Raw genomic sequence first — 18,219 nt, 5'->3', positions numbered from 1 at the left:
GTCAATTTCAGCATGCATGTTAAGTGAATGCCAAGTTTAGATCAAAATTCTGAAGCGTCGGACAAGCCGTACATTTCTGTTTCAAATTGGACAATGTTTTGTAATTTGTTTTTACTGTTGTTATTAGTTGCTATGTTAAAATAGATAGTTATTCACCTTGAGCGATGTATTATTGTTGACTATTCGAGATTCTATTTATGCGAATCCGTCTTCAGCTGAATAAGTGATTTTAATATTACTACGCGGGCCTCATGGGATTTTGAATCGAAAATAAATGAAAAAAATGTAAATTTTTGTGTCTTTTAAAGCACAAATAATAAAAAGAAGTAATTGCAGGATAAAGACAATAACTGTTTAGTGTCTTTAAATATCAGCTGCAATTGTACTCGGCTCGAAACAGCAGAATTAGCTCACAAAAGCTTGCATTACACCTGTTTGTAAGACAAGTACAAAAACAGCTGATATTTTAAGATACTAAACAGTAATTGTCTATAATCCTTTCTGTTGAGTCTGCGGGACAGCAAATAACGTCGTCGGCGTCTGCGACAATATTTAGGTTCAGTTTGTATTTTTAAATTTTTTAGACATCGATAACTTTGTCAAACGTCTAGGAATTTTATGAATTTGGGCAGGATCTTGAATTATAAGTGGTTCTACCTCAGGTAGATTTTATACCGAAATAAAAAAATTGTCAAAAACGAAATTATGTATATCATTTTAAATAAAACAAAAGTTTTATTTTGTTTGAAACTATACAACTGAAAATTGGCACTTTCCAAATTGTTACACTAACCAATTCTGCCATAACGTTATTAGTCAAGTCGTTTGTCCGCAAATGCTGATTGGTTGATTGTTGATTCTTTACGCTCAGTGGCAAATATTTAAATTCGTAAAATGATACAAATGATGTAAGAAATATATTATATAATCATGGTTTAATGTAAACATAGGATTTGTAAATATAAATGTTAAAAAAAATGCAGAATACAAAAATATTTTCGTATAAAAAAAAACAGTATGCAAAATACTCATATAAACACACCTATATACTTTGATTCTTCATTTATCATTTCCTCTTATGTTTCATGCGTATAAAGTCAGTTCGTATTAATTTAAAAAAGAAACCAATATTTATAACCCATATAATTGTCGCCGATATAGATAAAGTAGTAAAATAAAATAAATGTACCCGCATTAAGAAATATTCAGGATAAATATTTGACACAACAAAAGAAAGAGGAATTAATCGTAAAATGAAAAAAGAGACCAGATTTACAATTGAAAATATATGATATTGTAATGAATCGGATGAATAGCCAATAATCCTCGTTAGTTTCCTAGCGTGTAGTAAGAAGCTACTGAATTCAGCCAGTAAACTCAAATGGGCATATCCGATTCCAACCTTGGCGTGCCAGTAATATCCAAATGAAAATAAAATCTGAAAAATAAAATACAATTACACTTGTTTTATATTGTTACGTACAAATCAGCGACCTCTAGTCGGTATAAGGGTGGTTTTTCCATGTCGAACATTGATATAACTTTAGCTACTGCACAATTTATGCAACTTCGGATATGAGCAACTAAATGGGTGTCACATGTGGAGCAGGATCTGCTTACCTTTCCGGAGCATCTGAGATCACCCAAAGTTTTTGAGGGTGTTCGTGTTGCTCAGTCTTTAGTTTTTTATTTGTGTCTTGTGTACTATTCTTTGTATGTTTGTCTTTTTCATTTTTAGCCATGGCGTTTTCAGTTTATTTTCGATCTATGATTTTGACTGTCCCTATGGTATCTTTCGCCCCTCTCCTCGGACTGTTAGTGTATACTACCCAATAAAAGGTTTTACAACACCTGCTTTTCATATGTAAATAGTGAACAAATTGAACTTAAAAAAAATAAGAAATATTTTAAATAAAACGATTTAGTTTTCGACATAAACATTTCATATCTTCAATTTACTGTAAAATATTTTTTTCTAAACCTCAATGTAAGCGGTCAGTAGCATACAATATAACGTTTTTAAATCTTATCCTATACTTTCGGTTTTGAAAACTTTGTACTTAAATTTGCTATTCTTCTATAAAAAGAAATTATAATAATCAACATTAAAGGAGAAAGAAGGACGTGATCGACGTAAAGCTACAAATTACATGGTCAGTCAATCAAGTCTGAAAACTGATCTCCAGTAGTTTGTTGATGTGGTTCATAAATGTTTTTCGTTTCTCGTTTTTATATAGATAAGATCGTTAGTTTTCCCGTTTGAATAGTTACACACTTGTCATTGATGGGGCTCTTTTTAGATTACTGTTCGATGTGAGCCAAAGTTGTAGATCGTACTTTGACTATTAGTTATGTCATTGGCGCACATACCACGTCTGCTTATATCTATTAAACGGTCATTTTAATTCAATCCTAACATTATATGGAATATAAAAATAAGTAGATGTGATATGATTTCTTAAAGTCTTAATCTGAAATGTAAACTCTTTTTCAGATTTCAAATATTTTCTCAGATATGTTCTTATTGTAAATTTAGATCTGTTGAGACATTTCGCTTGTAGTCAACTAAGTACTTTTAAAAAGATGTTCAGACAAATTGGTAATAGACTGTACACGTCTTAATTGACTGCGAGCGAAGTGTCTGAATAGTACTATTAGTTCAGTCTGTAAGACATATTCAGATCAAAATAGCCGAATGATGAAACAATTTAGTGAAAAGTAAAAGAACAAAAATACATAACTACGAGGAATATTCCAAACTGAAAGTCCCAAAACAAATGGCATATGCAAAAGCTCAAATACATCAAAACGAATAGATAATAACTGTCATACTATTGACTTAGAACATGCATTTTCTTATGCAGAAAATAGTGAATAAAACCATGGGTTTATAGCTAGCTAATAGTTATCAAAAGTACTAGGATTATAATTTAGTACGCCAGACGCGCGTTTCGTCTACATAAAACTACTCAGTGACGCTCATATCAAAATAGTTATAAAGCCAAACAAGTACAAAGTTGAAGAGCATTGAGGATTCAAAATTCTTAAAAAAAGTTGTGCCAAACACGGCTAAGGTAATCTATTCCTGGGACAAGAAAATTCTAAGTTTTTCGAAAAGTTCAAAGTTTTGTAAACAGGAAATTTATGAAAATAACCACAATAATTGATATTCATATCAACGTCGAAGTGCTGACTACTGGGCTGGTGATACCCTCGGGACGAAACGTCCACCAGCAGTGGCATCGACCAAATGGTCTAAATAGTTATCAAAACCAGAATTATAGTTTTATACGCCAGACGCGCGTTTCGTCTACATAAGAATCATCAGTGACGCTCATATCAAAATACTAATAAAGCCAAACAAGTACAAAGCTGAAGAGCATTGGGGATCGAAAATTCCAAAAAGTTGTGCCAATTACGGTTAAGGTAATCTATTCCTGGTACGAGAAAATCCTTAGTTTTTCGAAATATTCATAGTTTTGTAAACAGGAAACTTATAAGAATGAACACATAATTAATATTCATGTCAACACCGAAATGCTGACTACTGGTCTGGTGTTACCCTCGTGGACGAAACGTCCACCAGCAGTGGCATTGACTCAGTCGTGTAAAATGTTATAGCTAAAGCTATCATTTGTGTGACAGTTGCATGAAATTCTATTATATTGACAACGGTGTGTAAACAAAACAAATATGCATAATAGGTAAGAAGATGAAAGAATATATGGTCAAAATCTAGGATTACAAACATGAAGCTGAACATTTTGTAAGACTCTGTATATGAAAGATAGACTGAAGAATGTTGGTAATGCGTCCTCTGATATATGTAAGCAAGTTAAAGTACTTACAACAAAATGGTGTATAATTATTTCTACGTTCTTCTTTATAACCCTACTTATTACAATATCCATTGCGTCGTAGAAGAAATACGCTAAAATAAATCAAGACATAGTATTACATAAGAAAAACAAACAACAGAAAAACATAACAGATTGTGGTACTTATTTTACACAAAATATATCCTTCGTATAACTGTAACTTTGCCAATAAGTACAATAAGTATAAATTATATTGATATGGTGCATGTTACATCATACTGACAAAGGATATCTGCTATCCTAAATATCTATTGATACTTATATTTACTTTGTCCTTTTCTCATGTTTGTGTTGTTTTGTAACTTTTTATGTGTGTATGTAATTAAAATCATCATTAGATAATTTATCTTTAATTTACAGTATCATTTCTTATAACGTTCTTGTGCCTTCGTATGCAAGATCTTGAATTAAATTATCTTTATCTATTAATATTGTGTTGTAATAAAAGAAAACGAAAACATGTTTATTTTTTTTTCTTAAAGTATTTTTTCAAACTTATCGTTTCACAATTGGTTTCAATTCGTATCATGATCATTCAGTTTTCTATCGAACATCTAAAAAATTCTGTGAGCTTAAAAAGTCTCGAAAATACGTGCACACTGCAGCTGTAAAATGAAAAAAAAATCGTTGCCCCATAAGGCTTATTTTTTTAACAAACATAATGTAGTTTTGCTAATGCAGAATTTGGGTTTTACTCTTTCTTTACTCATCTTTAGTATCAGAATATATATTAAGGTGTTGTCATTTAACAGATCAGGTTCTCGTGCATGAAAAAGAACAGACAAAAACTCTCACCAGTTGAAGCTATCATCATTAAATACGAAGAGGTATTAAAATAGTACAGCGGATCTTCATATATTGTTGGATTATCTTCTAAATGGCCAAAAAAGCTGAAAATATATAATTAAAGTGTCTATGTTTCAAACCTGTGATTTTTGTTGATTGCGTAAAATACATCATCTAGTTTGTGAAGATGTTAATCTTCAAAGGTTATTAGTTGTGTTTGTTAAAAATGACCTAGTCTATAAAAAGTAAAATGAATTACATGCAATTATTTTGAATATATTGTTTTCAATTTGTATTACGTCCTCTATTCATTGACGTAATCGAATACGACTGATAACCTTTCAAGCATGGTGTCGTTATTGGATCGGGAACTTCTATAACACGGCAGGGTTACATCCCATATTTTGGTGGTGTTTGTGTCACAAATTTTTAGTTTACTGTGTCTGTTGTGGAAAGTTGTTCTTCTTTATGTCGTTTTTTATTTGTTTCCCTCAGATGTAGTTTTGTACCCGGGTTTGTTTTAACCTATTCGAATTATTACTATTACACAGAAGTATACTACTGTTGTCTTTATTTTTCTTTCTGATTGTTGTCACCTTTTTTAATTCGACTTAAACATGTTAAAGCTGAATATTTGTCAAACTAATGTGTTTTTTTTTCCTTCCATTTGCGTTCGCAAATATTGAATGTCACAGATGGTTATGCGACAATGAGTGTATGTTCTGCGCAGTCATAGCCCAAAAACTAAAAAAAAGGTCTTTAAAGTGTTTTTTTGAGATTAACGAGCAGTTCACGGAAGGACATTTCTTTTGCTGACACATTGTTGTCAATATAATGTAATTTTATGCGACTGGCATACGAGTGAAATGTTTAGCAAGCTATATAACAAGGTTTTAGCCATTCTTTTCTACTCAAGGAAATGTCTGTACCAAGTCAGGAATATGACAGCTGTTTTCCATTCGTTTGACGTCTTTTGACTTTTGATTGTACCAACTGATAGAGAAATTTCCGTTTGAATTTTCCATATTTCCGTATTTTTTGTTATTTTTATTTTTGACCTAGGATGCATACATTACATTTTTAAACAAAAATTAGCTTTTGTTTCAATCGGTAAACATGGTCTTCAAATCAAAATTATATATCATTGTATGATAGTAAAGACATAAAATAATCAAAATTCTAAAATTAATTGCTCTGTTATCGAGATATATAACATGATAAATGGAATACTATTATGTTTATACTGAAATATCGTAAAAAAATAATGTATTCGTTTCAAAATGATTGCTATTCCTGTTACGTCACAGTACAATAAAATTATTGACACATACTCCCGGTCAAATGTACGAAATATTGAACGACTGTTGCACATAAGCAACACAACGGGTGTCACATGTGGAGCAGGATCTGCTTACCTTTCCGGAGCACCTGAGATGACCCCTAGTTTTTGGTGGGGTTCGTGTTGTTTATTCTTTGGTTTTCTCTGTGGTGTCATGTGTACTATTGTTTGTCTGTTTGTCTTTTTCATTTTTAGCCATGGCGTTGTCAGTTTGTTTTAGATTTATGAGTTTGACTGTCCCTTAAGTATCTTTCGTCTCTCTTTGTTTAAAAAATGGAAGTACAAAATATCATATTTATATTTTGAATATTATGCCTGATATCTAATTATGGGTAGTAGCTATAGGTTTCATAAAAGTAATTCAATATGATGATAATGCATGATCAATTGCTGTATTCATATCTAGAACAATGTTAATGCGTTATGAGTATGAACCATGATTTGTATAAGACACGCTGGGTCAGATGTTTAAAATACTAGTTCATCAGGTTACCGATGAAATACATGTCAGTATAACCAACACATATTTCGGACTCCGTATCGACCAGCTTTTACTCAAACTCCTTAATGATGCTGCGTATTTAGCAGAGAAGCAGCAAATACTAATTTTTAATCTATGATTAGGCCAGCTCATGATCAAATATGTGACCTCCTGTACACATCCTGTATTTGAGAGGAACACGCTACAAAATTACTTCCAAGGTGGTTTAGTTGTAATGTGCCATTCTAGTTAATATCTGCTTAAAGGAGGATGAATGGTCTTTTCTGAGGGGTGTAAAATGTATACATCTTAGAGGTGAAATTATAGGTTCTTTCATCTGACACGTACACTTATTTGCAAAAAACTTCTGAGGGTCTTTCAGCAGGAAATTATTAAAAATAATTACATCTTATGGGTTACAAAGATGCCTATGTCAGATCTTATGGGTGCTTTTGAATGTAGACAGTTTCGTATCATGCATTATCTTGTATTGTATTTAAAATTCTATGGGTACAATCCTTGCAGTAAAAAATTCTGATGGTTCATTTTTTCCCATGAAAGCCCATCCAACTAATATGAACAGAAACTCTACATCTGACAGGTCTTAATTTATAGATTTGATAGGTAGTTTTTCATGATGGTTTGTTTCTTATACGTATATAAAAAAATCTCCCCATCCATAACCACCTGTCAAAAATTAACCGGAATGGCCCAATGAAGAACGACCTTTACAAAACATGTCTTCCAAAGAAAATTTTAATTATTTAAAGCATTATACAAAGGATAGATACAATGAAATACGCACATACACGAACACATATATAGCTACTAGAAATGTCCTTTAACAATTTAAATCAATGTGTTTTAAATACTATATTAAGACGATTTGCAACTGTTATAGCTATTTGTAATTAAATGGCCATTCAGCTATTGTTACGACCTGTTTTGTTCTATTCTCTGTGAGCCCTTATAACAATATGATTTATATGACCTACTTTTGTTTGAAATGAGAGATTACGATTTTATATTTTGGATTATTTCAATAAAAGCAGCGATTTCTTTATATAAATAATATAGAATTGCCACGGGAATGATAACACAATGTTGAAAATTTCAAAGATTTTAAAACAAAATTAGTAATTTTAGTTGTACATGTATATATATAATCATATAAACAGGCAAATATAAATGACGGGTGCGATTTTTTTCGGCGAACGTTCTTAACCGGTCAATATCATAATTATCTTAAACATATTATACAGATTTAATTTTGTATATAATGGCATGCTGTTACAAGAATCCGAAAAAAAACATTTTTACAGTATATAAGTTAAAACGTACAAAGTTTTGCCATTTAATTCATTCTTCTTTAAACATTTTAAATGATAAGAAATCTTTTATTTTCATGTTCTGCTGATTTTCTCCAATCTATTAATTTTCTTCTTGCTACAAATGTTAATCTGAAAAGTCCATCATAAGTGATTATACAAAGTTATTGAAGCGCCACGTCAGCCGCCTGCATATTTTTTTTTCGATCCGATGACAATCGATTTGCATTTTGTCAACACAAATAAGTAAGCATTGATTTTACAGGGGATATAAAAGAGGGGCGAAAGATACCGAAAGGACATAACTCGAGCTGAACATACCTCATGATACTCCAAATACCAACCAACAATCCATGTAGTAACGACACAGATAGGTTTCTCCATAACCACGAATCATACACTGAAGATGATGATGACTTCGGTGTTCCATAATGTTTGATTAATCGATTTGTTACTGCAAAGAAAATCACCACAAGAGCAAAGAAAATATACGTGTACCAGAATACGAAATCTCTAACTCCTTGTTCATGACCAAAGTAGTCATCTGACATCTTGTTTCGAATATACACTGTATTTACACGTTCTTTTCCTGTATCCATATTTCATTTAATAAAACAAATATCAGAAATACAAAAAATGACTTCTAACAGGATTGACATTTTCACGCATGAAACACCGTATCGCTACACATGACCAACTGTTGTATAAACATGTTATAATATAAAGTTAATCTTACTACTATACATATTGGTTATTTAAAGTATTAGAATTATTTTCTATACAATTGATAGCCACTGTGATTTTTACGGATAAAGTTAGTACGATAGTACTTTGTTGTCGACTGGCCTAATCACTAACGGGAAATGTAAATTCGACAAAAATGATATTTAAATACATAATGTATGTCAGTAGCTGGCTTCTTTTGAAGGATGAACACATATTACTTTGAATTCAAATGTATCGGATAATAATAAAACTGTAACATTTACCCAGTATTCATGTGGTATAAGTGCATAAACATATATCATGAATAAGATTTTCACGGATAGTACTGATTGAATTAGATATGTAAGTTCGACTTTAATACACATATTTAAATATAGAAATATCTATTTATATATCAGTACTAAGTGGTTTCTTCTAAAGTATGATCACATGCTGCTTTGCTATAAGTGTATTGCATAGTTATTTGAAACATAAATCCACTACACATGTACTGAACTAGGTTCAAGTACAGGAATGTATAGTTCGACAAAGGTTAAAATACGTGTGTAAATTTTTGTAACCAGTATCAATACTTTTCCTTTATAAAGAAATCCTCGAAATCCAAGTTTAAATTATCATATTTTGGTATAAATTAGTTATTTAAAACAGAAACTAGGGATAACTCTAATATTATTTTCAATTCAGTAAATGTATAAATACATGAAAATTTGCAAATTAAGCATGGAAAATGATTAAGAATCAAAATAATCAAAATTGCTGATTGTTGAAGCCCGTACGGTGACCAATAGTTGTAAATGTCTGTGTCATTTTGGTCTTTTGTGGATAGTTGTCTCATTGGCATCTTCTTCTTTTTTATAGGCTTACTAGTACGTCATTTTCTGTGATTAAAAATAATTTTTGAATACACTGAAAGATATTTGGGTTAAAATTGACTGTTTTTAATGTATGTAAGTGATAGCGGACATGAGTCCTATTTATTACGGTGCATCATTATATCTTTGCTCAATGTTTTATGTTTAACAACCTTAATTAATGAAATATATATAAGTAATGCGTCTGAAATGAAACACGCTGAAAAAAAACAAATTTTGATCTTTCATTTCCGATTTTAATTGCTTACTTATCAGATAAATATATTACCTACAACAAGATAGTTGTCGTCTATTTGTAACTTTCATAAGATATTTTACAATTCATCATGTATCCCTCGAGCATGTTAGATTTTGTATCGACAAATTTTCATGAAGTTCGATCATTGGAATAAATCGCTTTCATTATTTAACTACATAGGAAATTCCTTTATTCTAGCAAACAATTGTTTTTTATTTAATCAAGAAATATTCAGTTTGTTACATTTCTGAATAAGAGACTGCAGGGGTCCGAAAGTATCATTAAATTATAAAAGAGGAGCGAAAGATACCAGAGGGACAGTCAAACTCATAAATCGAAAATAAACTGACAACGCCATGGCTAAAAATGATAAACGACAACCAGACAAACAATAGTACACATGACACAACACAGAAAACTAAAAAGCAACACGAACCCCACCAAAAAATGGGGATGATCTCAGGTATTCCGGAAGGTTTAGCAGATCCTGCTCCATATGTGGCACCCGTCGTGTTGCTCATTATATAACAAATCCGATTAATAGTCTAATGAGGTAGGTCATATTCATAAAAGAGAAGCGAAAGATACCAAATAGACATTTAAAATCATAAGTAATTGAAAACACCATGACAAATATCTTCAAAAGCTGTATAATTAACCTGTGTCATGGGGATCATTCTGAAAAAAAAGATCAAACACACAAACATTGAACTGAATCCTTGAACGCCTTAACACCGTAGGAAAGCGAAAAAAAAATATAAAAAAATAAAAAAAACACGATATAAAGACCCTAAAGCAAAACGAACCCAACCAAAAGCACGGATGATTTCAGTTGCTTCTGAGCGATTAGCAGATCCTGCTCTTCCAGTGAAACCAATCGTATTACTCATAATACATTGTAATAGTACAAATTCATATATAAGTCACAATGGTTAATACAAAAAAAATCGAAGGAGTTGTGGTGTACTTTTTATTTAAAGTATTTCAAGTTTGCACAACTTGTGTCTTATCCTATTGTCAATGTGTTGAACAATAACATATGTTTAAACTAAGTTTTAATAGATATTTATAATTCCTCATGTCCATTTTATTTTGTCTCCTGTTAATAGATTACTCATTCGTAATCACACCACATTAATCCATTTTTTTCTTCAAATAAATTTGTTCAAACCAGAACAGACTATATCAGTATTGAATGTATACTTATCCTTATCTTTAGATATTCATGAGGGTCAGGGGCAGTTTAACATATAGTGCAAATACATTTCCTGTTGAAACTATTTTCATTACATAGGATTACATTTAAAAATACTAGTAATATATTACCATTTTTGTGATTACCTAAACGCATTAAAAGAGGGACGAAAGATACCAGAGGAACAGTCAAACTCATAAATCGAAAATAAACTGACAATGCCATGGCTTAAAATGAAAAGACAAACAGGCAAACAATAGTACACATGACACAACATATAAAAATAAAAAATAAGCAACACGAAACCCACCAAAAACTGGGGGTGATCTCAGGTGCTCTCGAAGAATAAGCAGATCCTGTTCCACATTGAATTAAAGTTTGCTCCTAATTTTCGATGAATGTTTGGTGGGTTTTTTTTAGTGTAGTTGTCTTTATGTAATTTCTTTTCCCTTTAACCATGCTTTGTCAATACTAAAACGCTTGTTTTTTGTCAGTGTTAAAATTATTTGCAAATTTGTTTGCATTTTTGTTTTTACAGTTTTTGCTGCACTGCATCCAAATTATTATCATGTTGGCCTATTGTATATGTTTGGGTTGTTCATACAGCCTTAGCAGTATAAAGGAACAGTTCGATAAATAAATGTCAAACACGTGGGCGATTTTGCTAGCTATCAAAATCAGGTTTAACCTACTATATGGCAGTCCTTTTTTAGTACTGTGTTGCATTCAATTTGGTGTTTGTTTTTATTGTACTAAGTTAGAAATATTACAGTTGCTTTCCATTCGTTTCATTTTTGAGCTTTTAATTTTGTCATTTGATTAGGGAATTTCGTTTGTGAATTTTCCTCGGTTTTTTTTTTGTTGATTTTTTTCAGTGTTTCTATTGTTCCGTTGTTTTTTCTAATAGTTGGTGTGTTTCCCTTCGTTTTAGTTTGTAACCCGGATTTGACTTCTCTCAATCGATTTGTGACTTTTGGACAGCGGAATTCTACTATTGTCTTTGCGACAATAATATATATGCGGTATGAGCTTTCTCATTGTTGAAGGTCGTACGGTTGCCTATTCTGCTTACATCCTCATCATTGAACTTTGTTGGATAATTGTCTTAATAGCAATCATGTTGCATATCCTTAATTTTATAAAGATGAATTTATCATTGTTGTCTGACTAATTACAATTGATATATCTCTGAAAAGACATTTTTAAATACGATAGTATATGAGTTTTTAACTCCTACAAAGTCATCAGATCAGTAGAGTCATCTCACATATGTTATAACGACTTGAATTAAAGTGATTTGAATCATTTATAAGAGTGGATGGGATACACAACGCCATTGAAATGGTCATAAAGCAATTGGTATTATCCGTAAAGTAATTCAATCAAAGTTTGCTCTTTAATTGTATACATATTTAATTTAACCTGACCTTCTTTTGTAGGTCACAACAAGACGTATATCCCATTCTAATATCGATTTAAGTAATAAATAATAGAGATTGTTATAAAAATACAATTACAAAAACAAAACTGTATACATCTATTTCATGTAAATCAAGTAATGGTCGGGATTGTTTCGTTAAACTGTTAAACATTAAAATCCTTTCAATAATTTATATTATCGACCGTGCATGCTCTGACTGTTTTCATCTTGTCTTTTGGTCTCTGTTGGATAGTAGTCTCGTCTCATGCATCTCGCATCTTTATACTTTTGGATTTAAATTAATTCGATCTTTGTCAATAGTCCAACGTAATATTTTGTTTATGTGTATGACGTTATTTCAAATCTTTTGTACAGCGACCGATAAGAGAGTATTGTTGCTGCTGTTTCGTTGTACATTAAATTATTACATGTACCTCTTGGAGATAGTTAGCAAAAGACATTTGGTTATGGAGTATAAATTTTAAAAGGTTACCTACTTAGTAGTAGGATATTCTTGTCATTATAGTTCGTTTCTCTGTGTGTTACGTTTCAGAGGTGTGTTTCTGTTGTGTCGTAGTTCTCTTATAATTGATACGTTTCCCTCAGTTTTAGTTTGAAACCCGGATTTTTTCTCTATCGATTTATGAATTTTGAACAGCGGTATATTACCAATGTTCTTTCAACTGATCGGGCGAAGCTTACATTTTAATTTTATAAGGACAGTCTACTTGAAGATGTGTGTGATAAGGATGATTGCCGTTATTATTATAACTGATTTCTAATCACCTATCAGTGTTATGAAAGGAATTTACAAACGAATGACTGGACACTTCATTGATGAGTTTATTCTAAAATACATATCTATAGTTGGACTGGTTTATTATGAGCCAACCGGTTAAACTCCGCCCAGTCAAGTGAAATAAATAATTTTTGTTTATGCTTTCTATAGTTATTTGTCGACCAAATCACACAAATCATAAGTTCGACTATATTTCTTTTAAATGCTCTTACTTCATCCATCGAGAAACAGAAGGTGTTACATTTGAAACTTCTGATGTCACCTATTGTTTATTATGCATATTGTTTATATTGTTTGTAATATGCCATATGTATACACTGTATACTGATGAGCCGTAAAGCCAAAAGTTAATACAAAATTTGAATTTGAACATCTGTCCTGCCAAAATATTATATACTCGGCAGTCAAACGTATGTAGTATAATAATGCTCTATAATTATCGCCATCAAGTATTTTATAGAAAAATAGCAATGCTCTGTAATAATCTTAAAATTGCTATTAAGGCATCGGGTATATTTTAAAGTATTGGTAATACAGTATATGACTAACGTAAATGAATACTGGACTGATTTAACTGAATCCAGAAATTATGTAAAGATTATCATTTGCCAATGTTCCGATTGAAACATATATTAATATGTCATTTTTGTTTCCTATAGCTATTGCGTCGTATAAAATCTGTATTTAATAGTCTGACAAAGAATCCGACATTAATTAAAAATATAACTATCACGGATATTGACAGGTAACTATAATACGCAAAATGTCTTCGCATAAGAAAATATTCTGGATAAATCCTTGTGACGCAAAATCCTAGAGGTATTAAACGGAATATAAAAAATGCAACCACATTGATAATTGAAAGGATGCGGGACTTAAGTGAGTCCGATGAAAATCTAGCTATACGTAAAAGTTTCCTGGCATGAAGAAAGAAGCTGCTGGATTCCGATAGAAGGCATAAATGTGTATATCCAATTCCATATATATCATGCCATAGATATACAAAGACAGTAATGATCTACAAAAAAATAAAACATAAATATCAAATTTTTACGAACATTATATTCAATTCATTTCAATTTAAATCTTTATTGCCATTAACCTACATATTAATAGTATGTGACATAACATAACAAAATAAAAATAAAAAATAACAACAAGATCATAAGTATACAGAAATGAAGTAAATATTCCAAGAGTTTCCTATCCTCAGTTCCATACACTGTTTTAAAAAGTATCCTAACTTATTTGCCTGAATGTATGATCTAAGATTTAAGACTTCGTAAAATTCTGTTCTGTTCCAATAATAAAAACAGTCTTAAATTTCGTTAAATCTTTTTTTAAACAAAAGTTCTTGCAATTATATATTTTGAAGTAGGTTCATAAATCTTGATTCTTTGAAATATTTCAAATTTATCTAATTTAAACTTACGAGAAAATGGTGTACCAGTACTTCCTTATTTTTCTTCCACATATTACTGACTAAAATGTTTAGTGAATCATAAAAGAAATATGCTGAAACAATGAAAAAAGAGATGAATAAATAACCAATCAGAGTATATAATAATATACAGTTTGATCCTATGCTGTTGAGTTACAACACTTCACAGTATGGACAAGTAAATAAGGGAGTGATCGCTCACAAATATGTTCAAACTCGGCACAGTCTATACATGCATGTTTCTGTCCAAATCTCGGAATCTGTAAACAAATGTTTGTAAATTTATTGACAAATTCTTCAATTCAGATCTACAAATAATATATAATCTTTAAATATTATTTTCAGTTGAGTTAGCAAATAAAAAATGGGACCCCAGCAAGTGATAAAGAAAAGTTAATTTCCCGACTTTTTTTATGCTTTATGTTTTTTTCATAATTGACAATTCAATCCCTAATTATTTGCTGTTTTACTAGTTGTTTGTTTTAAATAAACATTTATATACACATTCAAAAGTGATATGTCGAAAACAATGCTTTGTGCGATTATCTAGAATAAAAACTTCGATAATATTTTTTATGTTTTGAAAAGAAATTCGATTTTAAAACAACGAATACTTTTTATATATATAATTATGTGAATAGTGAAATATAAGTACAAATTTTATGAATATTGACTACATAAATAGTAAAAGCAAATCCACTGTCAAATAGACTGTATGCTGAATTACAAGATGGACCATAGTTAATATGCATACTTTGTATCTAAAACCGGTATATTTATTTTCAAATCCTTTGCATTTATGCTAGGCTATTAGCTTCTTTTTTTTAATTTGACAGGCAAATGACAAATATACTTTAAGAATATAGTTCTTCAAAATATGTTATGAGTTTGGTCAATATCTCATAGTTAACAGTCATGTTTTCGTAGAATTTTGCAACAAAATAATATACTAGTAGTTCAATTAAAGTATATCTGAAAGACAAAACAATGCAATGCTTCTGATATGATTTCAACTTTGGTTTAGAATGTCTCCTTTTCATTTGGACGATTATCACTTAAAATTAACCGAATTCTAAAATAATTTCAGTTATAATAATATCACAGTCATGTTTAGAAATACCCGGCACTGTTGTTATATTCTCAGTGATATACTCACACATTCAGCTGTTATACTTTGCTTTTTTTGTCAATAACCTTAGCGTTAAATAGATAACATAGAGACCTAGTCCGATCTCTTTTCTTTCATATTACTGTGAAACGAATTTTTTTATTCATATTCATTCCTGTGTTCTTCTTTCCGACAACTTCTGAACAAAGACGCGTTTATGTTTGATACACTAAACTGTGCACATTTCACCTTCAAATGTTGATGTGCTCTTCAACTTTGTACTTTATTTGGCATTTTTAACTTTTTTGGATTCGAGTGTCACTGATGAGTCTTTTGTAGACGAAACGCGCGTCTGGCGTTTATACTAAATTTAGGCCTGGTATCTTTGATGAATTTATTCACAAGCGTTTAAACTCAGCAAATAGGAACAGAATGGTTACGTAATCAAAACTAAAACTGGAGCGTTATAAGACTATACAACATATTCCGTTTATTTCATATTTAGCAAAATTCCTAGATCGTCTGCATATGCAGAATATGTTTCCCATATGGATAACAGAGCTTGTGATTTCAATAATGATTTTCTTGATTCTAACCATAAGTATTATTCTTTTTTTCTTAAAATTAATATTCATATTTAAATCAGTTTTTGGTTGCTCAGTCTTTAGTTTTCTATGGTGTTTCTTGTGCACTATTATTTGTCTGTTTGTCGTTTTCATTTTTTTATATGCAATTCAAATGTCTACATGTTTATAGTTTCATAAATATTATGTTATAAATAAACTTATCATAGATACAAGCACTAAATTTAGTAGAAACGCCAGACGCGCGTTTCGTCTACAAAATACTTATAAGTGACGCTCGAATCCAAAAAAGTTAAAAAGGCCAAATAAAGTAAGAAGTTGAAGAGCATTGAGGATCAAAAATCCTAAAAGTTTGGCCAAATACAGCTAAGGTAATTTATGCCTGCGGTAGAGAAGCATTAGTATTTAAAAAAAAAATCAAAAATTTGTAAACAGTAAATTTATAAATATAACCAGATCAATTACAATTCATGTCAGCACAAAAAGTGCTGACTACTGGGCTTGTGATACCCTCGGGGAAATAAATCTCCACCAGCAGTGGCATCGACCCAGTGGTTGTTAATAATCTCATCATAGATACCAGGACTAAATTTAATATATATGCCAGACGCGCGTTTCGTCTACAAAAGACTCATCATTGACGCTCGAAAGTATTTTTACTATCCTTACCTGTTGAGACTATCATCATCAAGAATGAAGATGTATTGAAAAATAAAAAGGGATCTTCAAAAAGCCCTGGATGGTCTTCATAATGATAAAGGAAGCTGAAAATATTTAAAATTTAAAAGTATGTATTGTTATGAGTTACAATTTATGACTAAAATCAACAAAGACTCATCGAGACAACATCTGATACCAAAATTTAATAACACTTTTAGATCTTTGGATGATATATTGGCTCTCAATATTGACGACTTCGGTATGTGCACTAATTTAAGTGGTTTATCCTGCTGAACTGACTTTAAATAAAGCTAAAACTAACAATGAACACTGCCCTTTCCTAGATCTTGATATCTATATCTTTAACGGGAGGCTTGATACTTAAATTTCCGATAATAGAGGTGATTTTTTATTTCCTATATTGTTTTAAAATTATCCATTTTATCTCAACTTGTTCGATTCGGTCGTGGTGTATGTAACAGCGTATTTGATTTAAATCTCTGCATTACTGAAAAATTATTACACCAAGGTTTTCGATATCACAAACGTGTCAAAACATTTACTAAATTTAATATCGATACAAGGACATCATTCGTCAATATAGATCATCTTATATACGTTCAGATATTTGTGATACTGTCGTCAGGATATTGTAGATGGCATAATTTGGAATGAATATTGATTCTTTCAATATCACTCAAAGGGTCTTTGCATCGGAAATAAAACCAGTTATGATTATCAGTTTAACACCAGTGCCTGAGCTAGCATCGTTTTTACATGATATCAAAGCTTTATTCGAATAAAGTGACATAAAAGAAAAGCATTGTTTCTGACATCACGTGTTAAATCATACCTTATAATGCTCCAAATACCAACAATCAATCCATGAATTAGTGATACACACAAATTCGCCCATAACCAGGAATCGTACACTGTATTCGCTTTCTTCGGTGTACCATGACGTTTGATTATTTGATTTAGTATGAAAAAGAACACAAATGCAAAACCAAACAAAATATATGTATACCAGAAATCGAAATGAATAATGCTTTGTTCGTGCAGAAAATGTTCGTCTGTCATATCCTTATTCTAAGTATTTCTTTCGCATGTTTCACTTGTATATTCGTGTAATTTGATATTAATGTTACTTTTATAAAGTCATTTACTGTATCGTATACCAACGTTCACGCTTGACATATACAAGGCCATATTTAATCATACACCGTTGCATCTTTATAAACCATTCACGGTCTAGGTGTAAAATCGATTCTTGCACACATCACCGACTTACTGAATTCAAGTATAATAAAAAAAAGATATTTCTGAAAGATTTTTTACATTGTACAGTGTATTACTTATGGGAC

At 30.9% G+C, this 18,219-nt stretch overlaps 2 protein-coding genes across 2 annotated transcripts; both read right to left on the bottom strand.

Moving 5' to 3' along the window:
* Nucleotides 1–920: 920 nt before the first annotated feature.
* On the bottom strand, nucleotides 921–8,851 carry LOC134692934 (TLC domain-containing protein 2-like). The gene is made up of 4 exons (XM_063553573.1): nucleotides 8,134–8,851; nucleotides 4,674–4,768; nucleotides 3,849–3,931; nucleotides 921–1,438 (listed from the first exon to the last, which is right to left on the bottom strand). The coding sequence occupies exons 1-4, from the start codon at nucleotides 8,409–8,411 to the stop codon at nucleotides 1,067–1,069; spliced, it is 828 nt and encodes a 275-aa protein (XP_063409643.1). The 5' UTR covers nucleotides 8,412–8,851; the 3' UTR covers nucleotides 921–1,066.
* Nucleotides 8,852–13,498: 4,647 nt separating this feature from the next.
* LOC134693445 (TLC domain-containing protein 2-like) lies at nucleotides 13,499–18,073 on the bottom strand. Its single transcript, XM_063554272.1, has 4 exons — nucleotides 17,709–18,073; nucleotides 16,865–16,959; nucleotides 14,495–14,577; nucleotides 13,499–14,080 (listed from the first exon to the last, which is right to left on the bottom strand). Exons 1-4 carry the CDS (start codon nucleotides 17,933–17,935, stop codon nucleotides 13,703–13,705), a joined length of 783 nt encoding a protein of 260 aa, XP_063410342.1. The 5' UTR covers nucleotides 17,936–18,073; the 3' UTR covers nucleotides 13,499–13,702.
* Between the last annotated feature and the right edge of the window lie 146 nt (nucleotides 18,074–18,219).

Source organism: Mytilus trossulus, chromosome 12 (assembly GCF_036588685.1).
Source record: "Mytilus trossulus isolate FHL-02 chromosome 12, PNRI_Mtr1.1.1.hap1, whole genome shotgun sequence".
Classification (NCBI taxonomy): Eukaryota; Metazoa; Mollusca; class Bivalvia; order Mytilida; family Mytilidae; genus Mytilus; species Mytilus trossulus.
This window is presented reverse-complemented; position numbering and strand designations above follow the sequence as displayed.

Excerpts from the sequence above, each read along its gene's own strand:
- LOC134693445 (XM_063554272.1), bottom strand. The coding sequence starts at position 17,935 with ATGACAGACGAACATTTTCTGCACGAACAAAGCATTATTCATTTCGAT. Across the intron at positions 16,960-17,708 it reads GGTATTTGGAGCATTATAAG|CTTCCTTTATCATTATGAAG; the intron begins GTATGATTTAAC and ends AAATATTTTCAG. Across the intron at positions 14,081-14,494 it reads TACTGGTACACCATTTTCTC|ATCATTACTGTCTTTGTATA; the intron begins GTAAGTTTAAAT and ends ATTTTTTTGTAG.
- LOC134692934 (XM_063553573.1), bottom strand. The coding sequence starts at position 8,411 with ATGGATACAGGAAAAGAACGTGTAAATACAGTGTATATTCGAAACAAG. Across the intron at positions 4,769-8,133 it reads GGTATTTGGAGTATCATGAG|CTTTTTTGGCCATTTAGAAG; the intron begins GTATGTTCAGCT and ends ATATATTTTCAG. Across the intron at positions 1,439-3,848 it reads TAATTATACACCATTTTGTT|ATTTTATTTTCATTTGGATA; the intron begins GTAAGTACTTTA and ends TTTATTTTTCAG.